This window comes from Anguilla anguilla, chromosome 10, assembly GCF_013347855.1.
Source record: "Anguilla anguilla isolate fAngAng1 chromosome 10, fAngAng1.pri, whole genome shotgun sequence".
Classification (NCBI taxonomy): domain Eukaryota; kingdom Metazoa; phylum Chordata; class Actinopteri; order Anguilliformes; family Anguillidae; genus Anguilla; species Anguilla anguilla.
The window spans coordinates 44,649,064-44,669,054 of NC_049210.1; the positions used below are offsets into that span (position 1 = coordinate 44,649,064).

General features: G+C 42.9%; 1 protein-coding gene across 2 annotated transcripts in view; it reads left to right on the forward strand.

Annotated features, from left to right (window-relative positions):
- The first annotated feature begins 971 nt into the window (after positions 1-971).
- The window catches only part of znf608 (zinc finger protein 608), a 31,458-nt gene continuing 12,438 nt past the window's right edge, over positions 972-19,991 (forward strand). Inside the window, exons 1-3 of one of the 2 annotated variants that reach the window (XM_035379984.1) lie at positions 972-1,386; positions 1,839-2,773; positions 13,984-14,221. In XM_035379984.1, coding sequence (XP_035235875.1) covers positions 1,979-2,773; positions 13,984-14,221 — 1,033 coding nt within the window. In that variant the 5' untranslated portion in view covers positions 972-1,386; positions 1,839-1,978. Of the gene's footprint in view, positions 2,774-13,983; positions 14,222-19,991 lie in introns of both variants that reach the window. The other variant, XM_035379985.1, reaches the window with a different exon arrangement.

The following is a 19,991-nucleotide window of genomic DNA, read 5'->3' on the forward strand; positions in this document are numbered from 1 at the left end:
GATTACACGATGAATACATGCTCAATTTTAGTAATCATATCTTTGTTTTATTTCACAAACTGGCTATCCCGTAATTTTGTGTAGCGAAAAGATCCTCTGGCAAAGGAGAATCTGTTTACCAATCAGAACCTGTAGTTTCACGAAAGTACGGATCTGATTGGCTGAGTCGGGAAGGCTATTTAGAACAAAGAGGGTCCCTGCCTTCATATTAACACTTGTGTTTTCGGACCACAGATGTCAGGCGCAGGGAGAACTGGGGTTTTACAATATCTTATTATTGTAAATAACCAGTGATGGCCATTTACTGGCACTACCTACACGTCAACGTACCGTTGTGGAAGAGACAAATGCAAGCTATACAGACAGCACAGCGACTTGCTCTCGGCATGGCTGGTGTTAATAGTTATGCACGAGTGGAAATTGTTCGCCAGTGGACGCGCTGCTATTCCATTTAATGACACATCTGTATCCGAGGCGTTGTATTGCCTTTTTAAAACGTAAAGCGATATTTTGGCCATTTTAACCAGCTTTGCAAATATCAGCTGCAGAACATTGCAATTTACAAAGATCAATACTGATAATATAGGCGTAACATACTCAGTATAGTTTTGGCACAATTATAATTGGAAAATGTAACGATTAAGATACAGCCTACAGGCTTGTATTGGGTTTTATTTGGACAATTGTTAACGATCAGACGATGCTGGTCAGTTTTTGCCATCCGTCATCAAATGACTATTTAGTCTAAATGGTATTTACCCTAGGCTTTTCGGCGATGGGCTACGTGCCGCACGTATTGCATTGCGAATAGCTGTGATCTAAGTAGTTCGACGGCTTTGTTTTAATATTGACACTGAGAAAGGGTACCAAGCACTGTCGCTTGGAGCAAAGCAGTCTAAAGCGGTGCCGGTCCAGACACGAATCAAATTCCACTCCACATTTTTCACCTTCTTCATTTTTTCTCGGTAATTTATCCCAGGCATAGCAAAATTCTGTCATGTTTCAAGCGGCTGCCCGTAGGTTTGTGTCATGCCATCATTAGCTATGCATTTGAGCCGGATTGTCGTGTGTAGCCTAGGATGAACGTAAAGTTTGAAAACTCAATGCCTTGGGCTCGTTTGGTTTGGCTTTCTCACGTAAATACTCTCAGTTCTGTGGGGTTGACATGTGCCGCTTTAACATTTCTTGTCTCTACGAAAGGCAAGGAAAAGATGGAGATCTCGATTCATTTGCCACGGGGAATATTGAATAATTCAGTCTGACGGTGGCATTTAACGCACATCGATCTAGATTTGTGGCATCAACATCAACAATATGAGGTTTTAAATAATTGTACTGTTTGATTTCAACCCTCAGTGAAGGGAAAATGTTTTGACGGAAGAGAAGGTAAGAAAGACCAGAATATTATGGCAAGGATTTGTTTTTTTCATCTAAAGGTCGGATTTATTCAAGATTTTAAATTCACTGCGGTGGTCATCATGAAATATAGGCTATTGCAAGGAATGCTGGTCGTTGCGATTTTTGAGCAGATGAGACTTTCTAACGGATTTTACAGGGAATAAATGCAAATAACGTATGGAGAGATACGTCCCCCTTTAAAATGTTAATTTAAGACCTAACCATACATGACATTGATGGTGAAAACACAAGTGCGTTGTGGGTTTAGCCATTATTATTATTTATTAATCTTCGTCTCTGATAAATCCATGCCAGACAACCTGGATGAGGTCAGGGCGCTCGAGCATTGCAACGCTAACCTAAGTTAACATAATAGCTTTATGTCCATGCAGGGCATGGACGTGAACAACAGAACAACTTTTCCCTCGCTTTTGCCACAGGGCGTAATGGAGCTGATTGCCATCTTACGAATTCAAGCTAACAGAAAGCCTAGGTAGAGACTGAAAAAAACGACGAATGCCCTCCCATCTTAACGCCGGGGGATTCATCATCGTTTTCTGTCAGAATTTCTACTATCAGGATGTCAGTCACTTCCACAGTTGAGAAGAGTGTGGAGCCAAACGGAGTTGAAACCTACGACAGCGGGGATGACTGGGAAATTGGGGTTGGTAATTTGATAATTGACTTGGATGCCGATTTGGAGAAAGACCGACAGAAATTGGAGATGAATCGTTTCGTGAATAGCAAAGGCAGCTCAAAAGATTGCGAGGGGCTGGCACCTACTTGTTCTAAAGCAACATCAGCCATATCAGGTGGCCTTACATTTCCATCCGTCCAGCCCCCCGGTCCCTCGGGAAATTACAACAAGGAGAATGGTAAATCCAAAGTGAAAAGGAGCAAAACTTGTAAGGACATCTGTAAATCTGCCTCGGCTCCTACCCTGTTTGGACTTCCTGATATATATGCTGGTAAAACGCAAGACGCTCAAGGACGCCCAGGAGAAGCGTTTGGGATGAATTCAGCACTGGGCCAAGCGGTCAGTAACCCAAACACTAGTGATGTAACCGTTTCATGCGCCAAAGGCAAAGAGGAAAAAAATGGCAAAAATCAAACCAGGGGATTGAAAAGGGAGAGGGATGTCGCCAGGGCGAAGAAAGAGAAGCAAGATGTTAAACAAACGAGCCCCGACTTCAGTCCTGTATCTGGCAATCGGTGCGGATTTGCTGGAAAAGGGAGCCCGTGTCATTGCGGAGACAACGGGATAGGAGACATTTCCAAAAGTGGCATGGATTCAGGGATAATGGGCAACACTATTGTCGGAAAGAAGAACGATGACGAAATCGGCACACCTGCAAAGAAATTGAAAACCGAGAAGGTAAGATGTCCTTTTATTCACCGGAGCCGATTGTTCCGTTCGCGAGAAATCTGGCTGTGCATTTTGCATATCAATTCCGAAAATACGTCCGTGATTTAATTTGCTATTGGCCATGAACAAACCAGCTCTTTTCCTGTACGTGTTTGGATGGGTGCTGAAATATAGATGGTTGTCACGGTTATTAAGAACTTGATGCGGCAATTCAAATTACACTGCACAATAGCTATTAAGTCCTGTACGGTTATAGAGTTAGGAAAAAAACCCCGCTGGGGCTAGGGGTGTCTAGGGGAATGCTTCACAGATCTATAAACTTGAAAATGTATTTGTTGGTTTAGCAAGGCGGTATGAGTTTATATATATATATATATATATATATATATATATATATATATAGGCCTGTGTGTGAGAGAGACAGAAAGAGACAGAGAGAGAGATAAGTAAATGGGCCAGCAAAATTAAAATTTAATCAAATGAAATACAGACTGTCAGTTACTTTTGTAAATAAACATGTTATTTATAAATTATTTATGACCTTGGCACCCAGGAAATAATACAGATATTTCTGATGGAGGTTCATGATAATTATGAAGGAAACATGGATACAATGCCCATGAGAAGTTGGCAGTTATTGATTAGCTATGCGTGTGCATTGCCATTTTTATGAGATATTTCATTCACTTATGGTTTATTTTCTTATTCATATTTCACAGTAACTGTGTGGTTGTGTCATTTCTACAGACATCCTTGTCCTTTCAGCATCCAGTGTTTCTCAGTGGACTGCTAAATACATATTAATATAGATATATACATATTTTCAAGGTGATTAAGAACAAGGGACTTTAATTATTATTATTGTTGTTGTTGTGGCTGTTGCTGTAGTTGTTTCTGCTAACACTGTTTGCATACCATTACACAGAGGAGAAGAGGACTGTCCATGTTTTATATGCTAAATTTGCAGTCAGCACAGTTTGTCATTATGGCGGTTTGACGAGAGATGTCTTTAGGAAAGACCGCATCAAAGGCACATTTTCAAAGCATGTTACCCACACTGTGGAAAGGAAAGGACAGCTTATCATCTTATTTATTTTCTTCAAACACTAATATTCCAATCAATATGATGGCCCGGTTGTTGCCCTTCATTCAGAAAGAAAAAGAAAAAAAAACTTACTGAGCTAACAGCTACCCTTATGCTCTCTATCACTGAAGACAGCCACTATGTTCTATAACAAGGTACTTTACTTGTAGACTATGTTGCAAGAGTATGGCAACCACATTTTCTATTTAACATGTCAGGCTGGTGAGGTATATTGGTTAAAATGAATATGTGTGGGTTGTCAGGAACTGAACTGGTTTCAGAACACTTGCCTTGCAGGAGAAGCTGCAATTTGAAGCAAACTACCTGCAGTCTTAGAGTAGAACAAGAACCCTCTTGGAACATGATCCTCACAAGAACCCCAAAAATCACCAGAATGTGTGACAATATCTGAGGATTGTTGATATAAATGCACAAATATCTTTATGTATTAAATGTCAGAGAAGAGTGGAGTTCTCCTGAATGCATCTCCTGACAATGCAGTCTATATGCTGTTAAGGGATTTTGAGAATTGAGGGTGCAAAGTTGGCTGGTGGCCACTCGCATGCACCAGCTGTATCGCTCTTAAAATCCAGTAGACAACCTTGGAGGCTCACCCTAGAGCTTGGTCTTAAAACTAAGAAAGACCTTGCTGACACTACAAGCTCTCAAAATGGATTTGTGGACAATTTGTATGGTATAATTTAATAACTTTTTTTCCATACATAAATATATTGTGGGTTGATTAAAAATACCTGATTTTTTTGGGTAAACTCTCTTTTAAGTGCGTGACTAGGTCAGCATATTTTTCTTTGTGCTGCTGATCTCAAACAGATGAGTGGGGTAGATAAGTGGAGCCACATTTGTGCAGGCCACAGGCATAGATCATTTAGGCTTATAACCTGCTGTGCAGCGGTTATAAAAGCCCTGTCAGGTGCATGCAGGTCAGCCAGTGGATGGACAGGAAATTCCCAGGCTTTTTAAGGCCTACTGTGTGGACCAGTTAATCCACAGTTGCTATTGCGGCATCATATGATGGACAAATAATGGACCAATATAAACCGCAGAATCCAAATGCACAAGTGGCGAGGATGGTACAAACGTGCAATACGACAAATTCTTACTTTGGTCTTGCGGAGCGAGTTCGTCAATAGTGACCTGCCTGTGAGGCTAGCTGACAGTTAAATTTACGAAAATTAAAAGTTAAAAACGAAAGGTGGAGGGTTCTGGTAACCCGTAATGGTACTGAAGGCATTTTTCTTGCGTGGTTTAGATGCACTCGTGTGCTTGAGGCTTACTGCATGTGTTGTTGACGCGTGGGAACGATGTTCACACTACAACTGTCAGTGAGTTGCGGTGTAGTACTTGCACTGTAACAGCCTGGATGATGACATGTACACCAGCAGTCAATGTGACACAGACCAGGCGATGAAGTGGTGCAGCAGAAGTAAAAGAGGCACATATTTGCCTCTATTTTTATGCTTGATATGCAGCACATTACAGTTGTTTATACACATGAACGTCCTCTGAATTACTGGGTATATGTTATTGGATTTAGCCTATACAGTATCATTATATTATGCTGTTTTTGCCCCCACGCTAGTAGAGTGCTAACTACCACAAGTATTTCAATAAGTGGCTCAAATATTGACAGATGCCTACATTCATTTTCATATTTGTCTGGGGCAGAAAATAAACTCAGACCTCGCGAAGGGCAAGCGTCCGTTTCCCCCTATCTGATTTTGGGGTAGGTAGGCCTACAGTAGCGGGGTGATTTCGGTTAAAACTGAGCCAGACTCGAACGCGCCGAGCCGCGGTAGCTTGTGCGAGCGGGAAACGCGGGATCCTGAAATGTCAGCCTTCGCGTCGTCAAATGTCAGGCCGCTGTCGGCCCCGCTTGATTTGCTCTTTGTTCTCTCTGCTCTCGCGACGAGCCCAATCAAACCAAATTGAGACGGCGCTTTCAACTTCCATCGAGTGAGCGCGAGTCGACTGGCTCTCTCGGTGAACAGCGGTTTCGTATATTCTTCCCGTATGATCCCAGACACTGGTAGGCTGTGCCACAGCACGTACAGGCTGCACTGGTCCCAATATCTTCTTAAAACTATTGACTTCACATGGGTCAATATGGGCCATTATTTGCTCACTATCTTTGTCTGCACCTAGTGCCCTAAACTCGACTGAACTGAAGTGTGAATCATCACTTTTAAGTCATTGGAGATGTCATAGAGGGCCTGTTGAGTACCACTGGAGAACTAGATTGTGAATCATCCCTGTAGCAAATGAGAAAAGGGCGGTGAGAGCTTATTGCTAGTTGTCGCAATGGGTATCTGTCAGACCTGGGTCAAACACGTATTTGTTTTGGATTCAAATACTTTTCTGTGCTCTATTGATCTTGTCTAGTGTAATTGAGCCTGCCAATATGTCCAGAAGGTGGGGGTTTGCACTTTTTGAGAGTATTTCATTGGTTCTAATACACCAGACAAGGTCAGTAAAGCGTAGAAAAGTATTTGAATCCAAAACAAATACGTATTTGACCCAGGTCTGTTATCTCTCCTCTATATCAGCCTGAGCCTGCTCCTAATTTCCCATCCCCCATGGTTCTCTGGTGCTTCCATAGAGCTTGTCAGCATGTCAAGGCCTTTAGGACCAGAGATGATTGGCGCTAGGGGAGCTTTGCTACAGCTATCATATCCGCTGGACTAGCGGTAGCCTGGACGCTAGCCAAAAGCGCATTCTATTAGACCATATGGCTACCTGGGACTCCACGGCGAACCTGCTACCTTCAGCCAGACACGCTCCCACTTTCCACAGTCAGACAGAGCTCTTGTAATTCGCTCGAGGGAAGGACGTGAGGATAGACACCCCCCTACGTAGCGCTGTTATGAGCGCATAACGGCAGAGTACGTTTTTTTTTCGGTTTGAGTAACCGGTCGTTTGAAAAACGGTCACAGAAAACCAGCGGCCTCCTCGCCGTACCTGTGGACGCTTAAAAGGGGGCCTCGCTGTCGTCCAGTGGGCTGTCAGATCCTCTCGCACGTCTGCCACGCTCGGTCCGCTGTGACGGATGCAGCGGCCTGTCGCTTAATTGCCTGGGGCCTCGCGTGTGAGCAGGCAGAAGTGTGGAAACGCATTCCGATTGTGTTCCCCGCACAAAATAAATAAAAGTCAGGAATGTTTTATGGGAGGAACAAAATTAGAATGCATTCAGATTGAAAAAAAGAAAGAAAAAAAAGATTTGTACCCGAACAAAGCCCACAGTCTAGGAATTGTGGTGGTGCAGTTATGTTGAATGCTGCGGTATATAGTGTAAATCTATTTTCAAAACGTATTATTAATATTATTATTATTTTTAGTGATGGTATACAATGCCTTTGCCTTATTGTGTGCAGTTCTGGGCAACACACTATAAGAAAGATATACAAGCACTATACAGAAAGTAGATTATGTAGACTTTAAAAGAACCACATTTTTACATATTTGTAAAAATTAAGATTTTTTTTTAATTTTTATTTTTTTTACCAAAGTCATGTAGAACAATGCCAATAAGTCATTATTTAACAGCCGTCCCATAAAATAACAGGATTTATCCAGTTAAATAACAAGATTTATGCTTCAATTATACTAACAGGTTCTTCCCTAGCACCATCGCTGCTGTTTTTACGGGATGTTGTTTTTTTACAGTATGCTCTTATGGTCAATATTTTACCACTGGGAAGAGCTTGCAATATTATATCAGCGTCTAATGAACACAACTGCAGTGAGTTAGAGGAAAGAACAAATATTGATGTTAGGAAACGTGAATGTGGCCAAGCTGTAGAATAGCAAACTAGTTAGCTAGTATTGCTGGACTAAGATAGTTGGCAAGCAAGATAGGAAAAACAGCAAGATGCACAGCCATGAGTGCTTATAGCTAAAAGCTCCTCAGACATACTGTAGGAGAGGGATAGTTGCCTTGATTTGAATTTGGATCCAAAACTTTGTTACCTTCAGTCTGCAGATAGTAAATCTAGCACATAATGGGGGGTGGGGGGTGGGGGTGGGTGTGGTGGCCTGCTGTTTACAAGGGAGCTAGCTCATTAGCCACCGCAGCAAGTAGCGGATAGATTTTTTCTGCTACTCCTGCTAGGTAGTGACAGAACAATGCCAGGAGAAGAGAAAGCTACTGAAGTTGCTTACAGAGCCGCCCGCGTCCCTCGCCTCCTCTCATCCGACAGAGGAAAGCTGAAGCTGACCTGTCACATGTGGAATATAGCTTGAGGTGCGGGAGATGTCCCTGTGGACACCACTTTGCTTGCTGTTGTTGTGTGGCAGACACCAGCATCTTATAGCCTACTTACGTGTTTTTAAGAAAAATATTTGTCAGAAAGATCTCGTCCGATATCGCTGAGATGGCACCGCTGCACTCTGTTATGCTGCCTACTTTTTATTTTTTTGTGTGTGTTCTACTGGTAAGGATTTCCAGATAGCAGGCGACTCCGGGCCGGATCTGGCCCGATATTCTGGCCCGAAGTTGGCACTGCCGGGCCGGACTTGGCACAGAACTGGCCCGGAGTCGGATGCCATCTGGGTTGGGAATCCACTTGAGATGAGCACCACACATGTGGAAGGTGAAGTTTGTCACATTATTACATGGCTCATGATTTCTTTTAATAAGCTACTCTGCTCAAGGTTATCAAGCAAATTAGTTTTGTTATTGATGCCACTATAGTGGTGAAGTATGCAGGAGTACACAGACTCTGTGCTAGTGATGACTTGTACTGTATGCCCTGGAGACATTGTGACAAACTATGTAATATATAATAAATACATAACGTTAAGGAATTATTGCCTTGCCTCAATGGAAAGCTTCACAGTTTGAATTAGATTGCTAATATAATGTTAATGTGACGTGTTGCCTGTGATTTTCATGCTCAATCAGCAGTCTGCTACTGTCATGGTTTATAACATTCTCTTCTCAGTTTGAACGGAAGGCGACTCCATCTAAGCAATAATTGCCCAGAAAATCATAGAGAATTTACTGGGACAAACCTATTTAATATGACCATAGCAGAGAGGCTAATCTAATATGTGTTAGCATTGGTCTGAACACCAACAACAGATCGATACGTGAGACTGGAGAGGGTTTATTGATTAAAGAACAATATTTCTTTTAGCGATTGCGGGTGGTATATCCGGCTGCGATATTTGTTCTTAATGTATTGATACGCCCCGTGGAAGCAGGTCAAATTGTGACATGCTGGTGGCGACCGCGGACATGTAGACTGCCTGAGAAATGCACAATCCGGTCGCGACAGAGTCCCCGCGACAGGGCTTGATTCATTCACCCGGGTGTTTCCTGACCCCCTGAATGCTAGCGTGAGCTCACCGTGACAGTAAAGAAAGAACGTTTAACCCCGATCGCCTGTACTTTTGTCCGTAAGCACGCAACAAAAACACAAATGAATGTCGTGATTATGACGAGCTGCCAGTTAAAAACAGCCGGCAGTAAACAAAGGATGTAACCAAAACGGATTAGCGCTTGTGTTGTCTGGTCTGACACTTCCGGTATGGTAAAAAAAGCAGTAGATCTGAGATTGAATGGACTGCAATTACAGTGCAATCGCAGGGTGCCAGATACTCAGAAGAATTATTATATATCAATCAATAGCTGCTATTCATTCAATCCTTGTTGAATTCAGAACTTGTTTTTATACAATTTACTTTCCACCATTTTATTGTGTTTGCTGTCAAGAAATATCTGTGATGTCTACCAATAAATAGTGACGTAGAGCAGGTCACAATAGGTGCCTACATATATCTTTAGCACAATATAATGGAAATGTGTAAGCATAGACAAAGGTGTTACGTTTTTTGTTGATAGATCAGGGCCAGCCAAATCTTTACTAATTTTTGCATGTTGCTAATAGACGAAGAGAGAGGTCATTGACTGCACTTGCCTGAAAGGGTTGGTATTATGTGTGACTAAAGGCAATTTTCATTGGTGATGAGTGCAAACCCTTTAAGTTTGGCGATAATAGTGATAAGAAATGTATTCTTGTATCTGTGTGTTATTTAGGCTCAGTGAAGTGTGTACTCATATTGCAGTCCTTCTCGTTGTGGTTGATCTGTGTGTGAAGGAGCCACATTCAGTGTTTGCCAATATTAGCCATGTTTGTGGTTGAAGGAAAAATAAGAGGCAAATCATGTGTAACAAGCTAATTCAGTTTTCTGTCAAAAGGAGCAGGTTGAAATGTCTGTCGTTTTGAGTGAGCCCGTAGCATCAACTTGAATGAGTGAATTATAAATTACACTGGGATGACATTGACTGTTCCCAGCTATGGTCCTTCAGAATGGATTTTATACAGGAGCTGTAGGATGTCGATGGAAACAGTAATGTAATGTCACTTAAGAGGGTGTTGATCCATCATGTGTGGTCTGTACGGCCTGTATGCACTCAAGCCTGTCTAAACCATCCCTGGTTGATGGAATTGGAAAACAATGGCTCAAGTGTTTTTTCTAGGCTCTCCCGTTAATGCTAAGCTGGGCTAAGATCTGGTGACTGGGGAGGCCTGGACGTGTGCAGTAACACCAGTGTCATGCGCCTCCTCGTCTTCTAAGGATACAAGCAGATGAGAACAATACCAGGAAAATACCAGTTCTCCACACTGTTGCAGAAAACACCGGAAGCTTTCACTGTAAGGAAACCAAGGTGTTTCCTTTTTTCCTGTAGATCGCTTGACATTTGACTGCGTTGTCATTGCTTATCCATATATATTGCTCAGACCTGTGTCAAGTACTTAGTTGTTTTGGATTCAAATTCTTTTCTGTGCTCTATTGATCTTGCCTGGTGGAATTGGGTCTGCCAATATGACCAGGAGGCAGGGGTTTGAATCCAAAACAAATACATATTTGACCCAGGTCTGATACTGCTGCATCATATTTATATTAATCTATAATGAAGACTAACAAGGATACAATATATGGGCCCGGTGTCAGCAACTTTTTCTCAGAAAACAAGTAGCTGCTGAGCTTCACATTTGTCACTAAATCCCTGGATGATGGCATCTGGTAATTTGCATATTTGAGTGATGTCATGAAGTTAATTTGCATATACATCCACAGCTCATTACATTCCCACTGCTCGTGAGATGGAGCTGGACGGCGTTCAGGCTGATTTACATTAACGCTTCATCCGGACAAATGCGGATAGGACAGAGGCAGCGTGCGCGATGGAGTGTGTGTGTGTGCGCGCTAGCTAGCCACCAATGCTATCGTTGCTATTGTTTAGATTCTCGACGCATTGATTGCTGTTGCCATGAATGAGCGGAGAGGAGTGGGTGAGATTGAGCTGCCAGTACTTGGTGAGCAGAGCAGATAGAGCTGGACAGCATGTTCTGCTGTTCTCCCTAGCCTTCCCCCTTCCACATTATGTGTCTCTCATGAGAAAGGGTACTGGGTCAAATGCTGAGTACCCAACAATGGCTGCTCACTGGGCACCTGTGGCCACACCCTCCCACTCGCTCCTTTCTGTCTCCTGTACGGCGTCAGTAATCGGTAAAAAGCACCGAAAATGTCAACGGTTACAATGTCTCTGACAGTTTTGGAAAAGCACGTTTGTCATTTTGGTTGCCACTCAACATCTAAAATGTCAAGAATTGTGATGAATTGTCAGGAACAGGAAGAAAGTCCCTTCCACGTTTCCAGTACACACACACACAATAGTTTAGTCACGTGGTGTCTTTGACTCACTTTCATTAGTCGAGCGATTCGTGGGAGTTTTGCAGTGCCGTGTCGTGTAGTAGGGCTGGATGGGAACAGAGTGAGAAGAAAATGGACATAGAAGGTTTTTTGCACAACCCCGACGATTTACCATGAGTCATAAAGTGTCAATTGGCTGCAATAAGTGTGAAATCGTGGAAGGTGGTAGTCTGGGTCAGTGACTGTTCTGAGAACATTTTTGAATATTTTTCCCCCATAACCTCTATCTTGCATTCTTCATTTACACTTTTCTTTACCTTTTTTTGCAGATCGCACATGTATGCTATTGCTTGGGAACATTTTTTCTCTGCTGTGCATTTTTGGGAATGCAAAAGTGTGAAATCAAGGCTAATTAGCCTAACTGTTTTTGCTGTGCCAGAGAGTGCTAATCTGTGACCTACACTGAGATTAACATATTTTATGGCGTGTATCGGTGCAAACAAACGTTGGCTCAACATATAATTTTGTGTCAATACAAACATTTTCATTTGTACGTTTGAACTCTGATAATTGAAAGGCAATTGCCATTGTATTTTGCTCCTAGCACATTAGCCTTTTCTCTCGTTCTTCCTAATGTGGTGGCCAATGGTGGAGCATTGCACCAACTGAAATGATTAGATCATCTTAAAGCAGATGTTGGAATGTGTCATGTCGATTTTAGGAGCACTCTCTGTGATGTGGCTGAGGTTTGATAATTTTTGTATTGCAGCCTTTTTGACTAGTTGTCCCCTAGTCAAACATACCTTGCGAATGTGTACATTTAAATGCTAAATTACTGGGTGAGTGACACAGTTGCGACAGTGTCGCTGTCCCAATACTTTTCCATCTACCTACCTACATGAAATGCAGTTAATCTCTTAACTGCATTTCACGTGCAACGGTTTTCTGTTCACTTGTCAAATTTCTCCAGAAAAATAAGGATCACAGTGGGATTTGGGACACAAGCCTTTTATGACAGCAATCACATAATTACACTTTTATTAGTAAAACAAATAGCAGTAACTCATTAATCGTGCTACATGGAAATGTTAATAATTTGCTGTAGTCAGCTTGCGGAAGCGCCTGCTTATGAGAGCAAGCGATGAGCCCTCCTCCCTCCCCCTTGCAAACGGCACAACTGCTGTGGTTAATTACTTAGAGCAACAGCACACAGCCACAGGCTACGGCAGCATCGGGCTCGTATAAAATGTCGAATCAATGATGTAAACCTGGTTGCGTTAATAACGTTAGCAACGTAAATAAACAGATTTGCAAGATGGAGGATCATTTATAAGGTGACTGTTTCACACAGAAGGCTAGGACGGCAATGCCGCAATGCTTTTAAGTATTCTTGCGACAGTAAAAACAGGAGAATAGAAAAAAATATATTTCCGTTTAAACAAAAAATGTAATCAACTAATGAGTAAAGGTTCAACTGATCTACGCCTCGGTTCCATAGTCGCTTAACAATCTCGCGCAGACACCGTGACCTTCAAGTCTATACTGATTGTGGTGTTAGTCAGCCGTGTGAATCTCAGAAGACGTAATCACAGCTGACTCCTTCTCGAAAGACCAAAGGTTGCGGCGAAGACGTCGCCTGCCTGAACGAACGGCTGTGGTGTTTACCGCGCGGCTCGCACCGGAAGCGACGTGCGCCCTTCGGCGCGACGCGTAGCCGACCTCCGCCGCACGCGGCCGCGCGTTTGCCACGCCGTCGACTCGTCACGAGCTGAAACTGCGCCCTTCAGGTGGCGTGCGCCAGCTTTATGTGGCATGTGCCCACTTCACGTGGCATATGCCAGCTTTATGTGGCATGTGCCAGGTTTGTGTGGCATGTGCCCGCTCTTGCACTCGCCTAGTCTCTTTTGTTTGCTCAGAATTGAAGCCCTGTGTCTTTACACTGCAGTGCGCATCTTCCACATTTTAGTGCACATCTTGTTATGCGGTTAATCTTCACGCTTTTTTGTGTGAAGATTAAAAAGTGTGCACTGCTTGCTTCTCACAGGCCGTGATGAATGGTGGCGGTTAGAGGAATTCATCTCGTTTTGTTGGCTGAAATCCCAGTTGAGACCCTGCTGTTGTATCTCAATGGCTCCAGTGAAAATCCGGCTTTATTAATGAGCTGCAGAATCTTTTGCACATTTTGTGTGCCCTGTATGTTTTTTTTTGTGTGGATACTGGGGATCACTAAGCAGTACTGATGCAATAATGATTTCATAGAAAAGTCATTGTATTGTATTGTGGTGCTGTTTCCTGTGTTGGATGTATTTGCACAAAAAAAAAAAAAAAAAAAAATCTAGTGATCAATGTAATTTCCTATGCTGTTTATCTTCCAGGCCTGAACAGTACTAAAACTAGAAAATCATTTTGCAGCCAATCCTGACCTTTTTTATTTTTTTCATTTTTTTTTTGCTGTCAGGTGGAACCCTTGTTCCCAGCGCCTGCCTTGCCACCGTCGACCGCCCAAGCCCCGCCCCCTTACGCCCCCTCGTCCCCGCCCATATCCTCCCCGTCCGAGCAGCTGCTGGTGCGGACCCGGTCCATCGGCACCAACACCCGGGAGACGGGCAATGGCACCGACCCGGCCTGCCTGGGGCCCTGCGAGCCTGGCACCAGCGTGAACCTGGAGGGCATCGTGTGGCACGAAACCGAGGAAGGTGAGCTCCGTGTCCCCTGCTCTGTAATCAGGGGCGCCGTTCCTCACTCTGCAGCTCATTTTACACTGTCAGGGCCTTTCGTCTTAACCTTTTGTTGAGAAATTCCGCAGTGCTTGTTTTCTTTGTTCGTTTCCAGACCGGTCTTTGACCGATTGCCTAACTGAAAATGGTGTTCTTCTGAAATATGCCCTCCTCCCAAAACTTACAGCTGGTTTTAGAGGTGAAATGACATCAGCTATTTTCCGGTGTCTTCACGTGTTTAAATTCTCTATAGTTACCTTCTGCATCAGAATTAGGAGAAGGCATTTGTTTTGTTTGGCTGATATTACTGGATGGTTAATATATCCCTTACCCCTAGATGATTTCTAGATTAGACTTTTAAGGTAGCCAATATGTTGCTGATGACATGTAGTGATGGCAGAAATAGTTTGCTATTTAGCAATGAGCACAAATCACAGACCTCATTCATTTAGCCTCAGCATGCTTAATTCCAGTGAGTCGTTGACCATTGAATACATAAATGATGATGGGACAGGGCCATTAAGTGCATTTTAATTTGTTATTTGCCTGTAATATTCAGTGAATATTGCTCTGTTGATTTTGGTATAGCTTGATTCGTTTTGCTACGTAGCTGTGGTTCTGCTTGTAATTAAAACTTTGATTAAAGTCGTGAACTTTGATTAAACTCTGTAGTCCTCATAAACTGTTCTGCATAAGCTGATGTGCCTGTAGTATAAGAAAAGGATTTACAGTAGTGTAAAGGTAACATGTTTTAATTTTAACATTTTGCTAAATGTTTTCTTTTGCTCCTGCCTTGATATTATCCTTCAGTTGAATTCTTTGGGGACACATTCTCTGTCTTATAGATTTATGTGAATGGCATAATTTAGTGAAATATACAAAAATATGAATTAAAAAAGTGTCAAATTGCTGACAATTTGGGAAATTGTGTGGATCAGTTACATTTGTCTACATGGTAAGATGGCCTTCAATTTTTTTTACCAGACTGTTTTGATGTCACAGAGGACAGTATTTTTCCACCAGTAATTCTGTGGCAATAAAAGAAAGAGGACAATTAAACTGAGTGTTTGCTCTCTGCTTAGTGCAGATGCTCTGAATGCTTAGGCCCAGTTGGAGGAACCAACGGTCTTTTCTGTCTAGATGTGGGAACCAGTTGCACGTTCAAATTCCGCGAGCAAATCAGCATTTTAATCAGTGACGAGGTGCCCTTGGTTAATTCGGGCAGCGAATTGAGCCCTGGAGAACGGCCAATCACCACGTCTGAATCGGGCCCGGAACAAAGTGCATCTGAGATGAATGCGTTTATTTGGGCATTGAGGGCCAGTCGTGGGCCTAAATGTACACAGTGAGCTTGGGCTGCGAGACGAAGCTGATTTGCACATCAGACGAGCGAGGAACGAGCGCGTCGCGAGAGGGAAGGGTTTGAGACAGACGGGTTCGCACCCGTGCCTGCAGAACGTGATGAGGGTTAGCGCGGCATGGAGGAGGGGCAGTGTTGGGCATCTCTGTGCCCGTGGCAACACACGGGTATTTAGATCAGGATAGACAGTGCCAGTACAAAGGGATGAGCCAGTATCAGCCTCTATGACTCTAAGGGCCTGATTTACCAAGAGCTTCAGCACGTGCTGAACCTTTTAGCACACACAACACCAGTAACATGGCCAACAATTGGTTGTGGTGTTTGTTTTGCACCAATCATTGATTGTGTTATTAGTTTTGAATGTGCTAAAAGCTTTTGCAGGTCCTCGAGGTCTTAGTAAATGAGGCTCTGAGAGTTGCTGTTTGTTGATTCATGTCGAGAGGAAGGTGGGAAAGTGGGAAAGCAAGTTGTTGTGCTGCAGTTTAACAGACTGTATCAAAAATGTTTAGATAAGAGAAAATCTTTTCAGTCTCGTTAATGCTTTCAAGAATCCAAACAGAGAGGTACCACTGCTGGCCAGAATCGGTAAAGGATCAATAGAAATAATAGGAAATGTAATGCTGTGGAATTTGGGATTTAATTAAGAAGACAATCTGATTGCGCTTGAAAATGTGTAGTGCTGCAAACCTTGGGACTCACTGTGGAAAGCATTATGGGTCAATATGCCGTAAATCTGAATAGAGTCACAACTTACAATGAAGAACTGTTTTTTTTAAAAGAATTTTTCAGGATGATGTCAAGGTGTTCCTGTGCCTTTTATGAACATGTCTACTACTGGGATTAATGTGCTAAAAAATTGGATGGGTATTTTAAAATTAGTCTATGTTAAACACATCCTCTCTTCGACATCAGTGAATTAAATTCCATAGAACATTTAAATAGAGTTATACATACAAAGGAATAGATTGTCTTTACTACACCATGTGATCAATGTAATATTCAGATGCCACTGATATCACTGAATATGCAAGATTTAACCCGATATAAATAATTTATGTGTTAAAATACAGCATTCACAAAGAGATAAACTAACTTCTTTGATGTTAAATTAAATGGTAGGCTTTGGCCCAATTATTTCAAAAACACACTTCTTGTACTGCAGTATATATTTCCACATTACGTCCATAAAAATGCATTGGAGAATCATGAGCCAGTAGGTGGTTTTTACTGGACCTATCAAACAATGCTTTGCTTGATCATCTCAATGGGGCTGATTCCGCTGACCTCACCCGGGCAGCGGGTAAGTGCGCTGGATGCAAGGAACCTTTGAAAACAAACGACGTTTGGTTTCCAGAGAATCTGCTGTTCTGTCCGATACGCTGTAACTTCAACCTCGACAGCAAAGGAGACGAGATCCGAGGACTGTGAATTAATATCGCGTTGCTGTCTTCCGTGTTTGCAGACAGAACAATGGGTGAAAAAAATATAAAAGAGCGATAAAATGACCAAAAACTGTTATTGGGAGAAAAGTCGAAAATAAACCCAACTCAGTGAGAGCTCTTTCTTCTATTTGTGTGCGTTACTTAATGTGTTTCTCTTCCTTTTATGTGTGCATCCGTACAGATTAATGGAAAAATAGATAGGAAACGCAAGAAAACACAATATCTGTATTTTTAAGTACAGAGCCAGTACAATTATTGTACAACATATTTGACAGGAGAAAGATTTACCCCCTTCTCTTTGTGTGTGTTCTCTTCCTTTTATACAGTATGTATGCGTCTGTAATGACAGATTGATTCGTTATATAAGAAAACACAATATCTGTATTTGTAAGTGCATGAAATACAACCACATTTAACACAAGCCAGTACAATCATTGTACAAGACATTGCAAATGTGTATTTGCAGTGTTGGAAATATCACAAGTTCAAAGTGTTACCTACAGCCATAGAAATATGCCCGTTGTCAAGCATGACTCATGAAAAGATTATAGTATATTTGGAAGAAAGGGCAGCCTGTGCTGCTTGTAGAATTCTTGGAAGCACGGCTCCCTGGGCCTTATAGAATTTTCAGATTTAGCTAAATAAAATGAAGAACTTGAAAGTTCGTGACAGTGTCAAAATTTTTACTTGGGTTCTTGGAAGTGCTTTCATTTTTTGTTGGGGCTGGGGCTGGGGCTGGGAGTTGGGGCTGGGGGGCTGGGAACTGGGAACTGGGGCTAGGGGGCTGGGGCTGGAGTAGTGGGGCTGGGAACTAGGCCTGGGGCTGAGGCTGGGGTTGGGGTTGAGGGCTGGGGGGCTGGGGGGCTGGGGGGCTGGAGGGCTGGGCCCCGCTCTCTTAGATGCTCAGATGGTGAATGTAGTGATTGCCCTGAGATTTATGAACTGTGTCAGCCGCAGCCAAGGCAAATGGCACACTCGCCACATTTCTGTCCGTGTGCAGAAAACTAAACTAAGCATTGACGTTTTGTGTGCCGTTGCTCGACACTTGGAGGGGGGGGGGGGAGGGGTTGTGCTGTGCAGAGCTTGCCACAGAGTGTCAATAGTCAAAGTTCTCACACAAGCAGATTTCATGTGCCTTTAGAGTTGCACTTTCAACATCTGTTGCCGTGACGCCCATGCAACATAATCCAGCTTTTGCCGTTGTAAAAAAAAAACGTTTGTTGTATCCCAAGGCAATAGTCTGCCATCTGGAGAATTTTAAGGCTTTCCTCCTAAATTTGGCTTTCCTTAATTTTTGTTTTCTCTACTAGAAACCACAGCTTGGAATACATTTTTTGTTGAACCCTGGAATTAATTTGATATACAAACCCTCTTTATTTTGTTTAGTTGCTGTCTTCCTTTTCATAAGCCCATTGAGAGTGGCACCATATGACGTTCTGAAGAATATTATTTCACTTTATTTGAATATTTGGGGGATGGTGTGTTTGCACGCAAACCCTACAGACACAGCAGTTATTTTTTTTTGTGTTTTGATCTATAACACAGACTGCATATTTGCCATCGAACGTTTGAAAAGCTAGGATTAATTTTTTTTTTTGTGTGTAACGCCTCCCTTTCTGATGAAACGCCACGTTCCCGTTCGGCCCCCCCTGTTTTTTTTTCAGGCAGGAATGCTAAATTTTAAGAGAAAAGCTGGAGCTCCCCGATGTGCGAGCGTGCCAGGAGACGGGGCTGAATCACCTAGTGATGGAGGGCAGCGGGGACACTGAGTGCATATTGATTGAGCGGATGCTAATTGCCGAGCACCTTCTTAACATCCTTGACTGGGGCCCAACTGCTGATGAATGCACATTTAAAATGCAGCCGCCGCCGCCGCCGCTACCGCTGCAGCGAGCTTCGGCGGCTCGAGTGCCTCTCCAGCCCCTCGAAAATGTGCGGAATAACAGCGACTGATACGCGTTGTTTGTGAATGCGGTGTCAGTGTGGATATTGGACTGTGGACCCAGTCAGTTTGGATTTTACAGGACGGGTACTTGAAAACGTTCTCACGTGCGTTATGAGCGGTTTTGTCAGTTGGTAGCTTGTTGGTGGTGATGTAGTCTTTGCACGGCATACACACACACACATTTACAGTATACTGTATACAGTGTGCTCCATAATGTTGTGTACAGAGACATATTTCTTTATTTGGCTCTGTACTCCACAATTTTTAGATTTGTAATCAAAGAATTCACATGTGGTCAAAGTGCACATGTTGAAATTACAGTGCTTTTTATGCACAGCCCCCTATTTTAGGGCTCTGTAATGTTTGGGACACATTAATGTCATGTAAATGAAAGTAGTCGTGTTTAATGCGTTGTTGCTTATCCTTTGCATCTAATGACTATTTGAGGTCTGTGACCCATAGACTCCACCAGGTACTGAGTATCTGAGGTACTGAGATTTGAAATGAAATGAGCATGAGGTTTAAGTACAGAATACAGACTGTCTGCTTTAATTTGTGAGTATGTGGATCCATATCAAGCATCCATGTTGGAATTACAGCCCTTTTTATACAGCTCCCCCATTTTAGTTCATCAGTGGATGTAGTGCAGACATGCAGAACAACCCCATGGTGTATGATGTCAAGGGAAAGATCCAAATGGGACAGTTTGAGTTTGAGTAGCTGCACACCCCAATCGTAGCCGTTGAATGCAAGAGCATTCCGTTGATCTGGATTTGCAGGGGAACTGTTGGTGCGAAAAACAGTCATTAGCCTGGAGCACAACGATGACTCGATCTTAGCCAGATGGCATGATTCATGGTGTCCCAGATCATGGCCTATCATCGACAGAATGTGTTTGGCAGTAACCTCTTGCCAGGTTAGAAATCGCTGGCTGTGAACAACCTAGACAACATGCAAGAGCGCACTCTCACTTTGACCAGCCTCCAACATACCAACGGCATT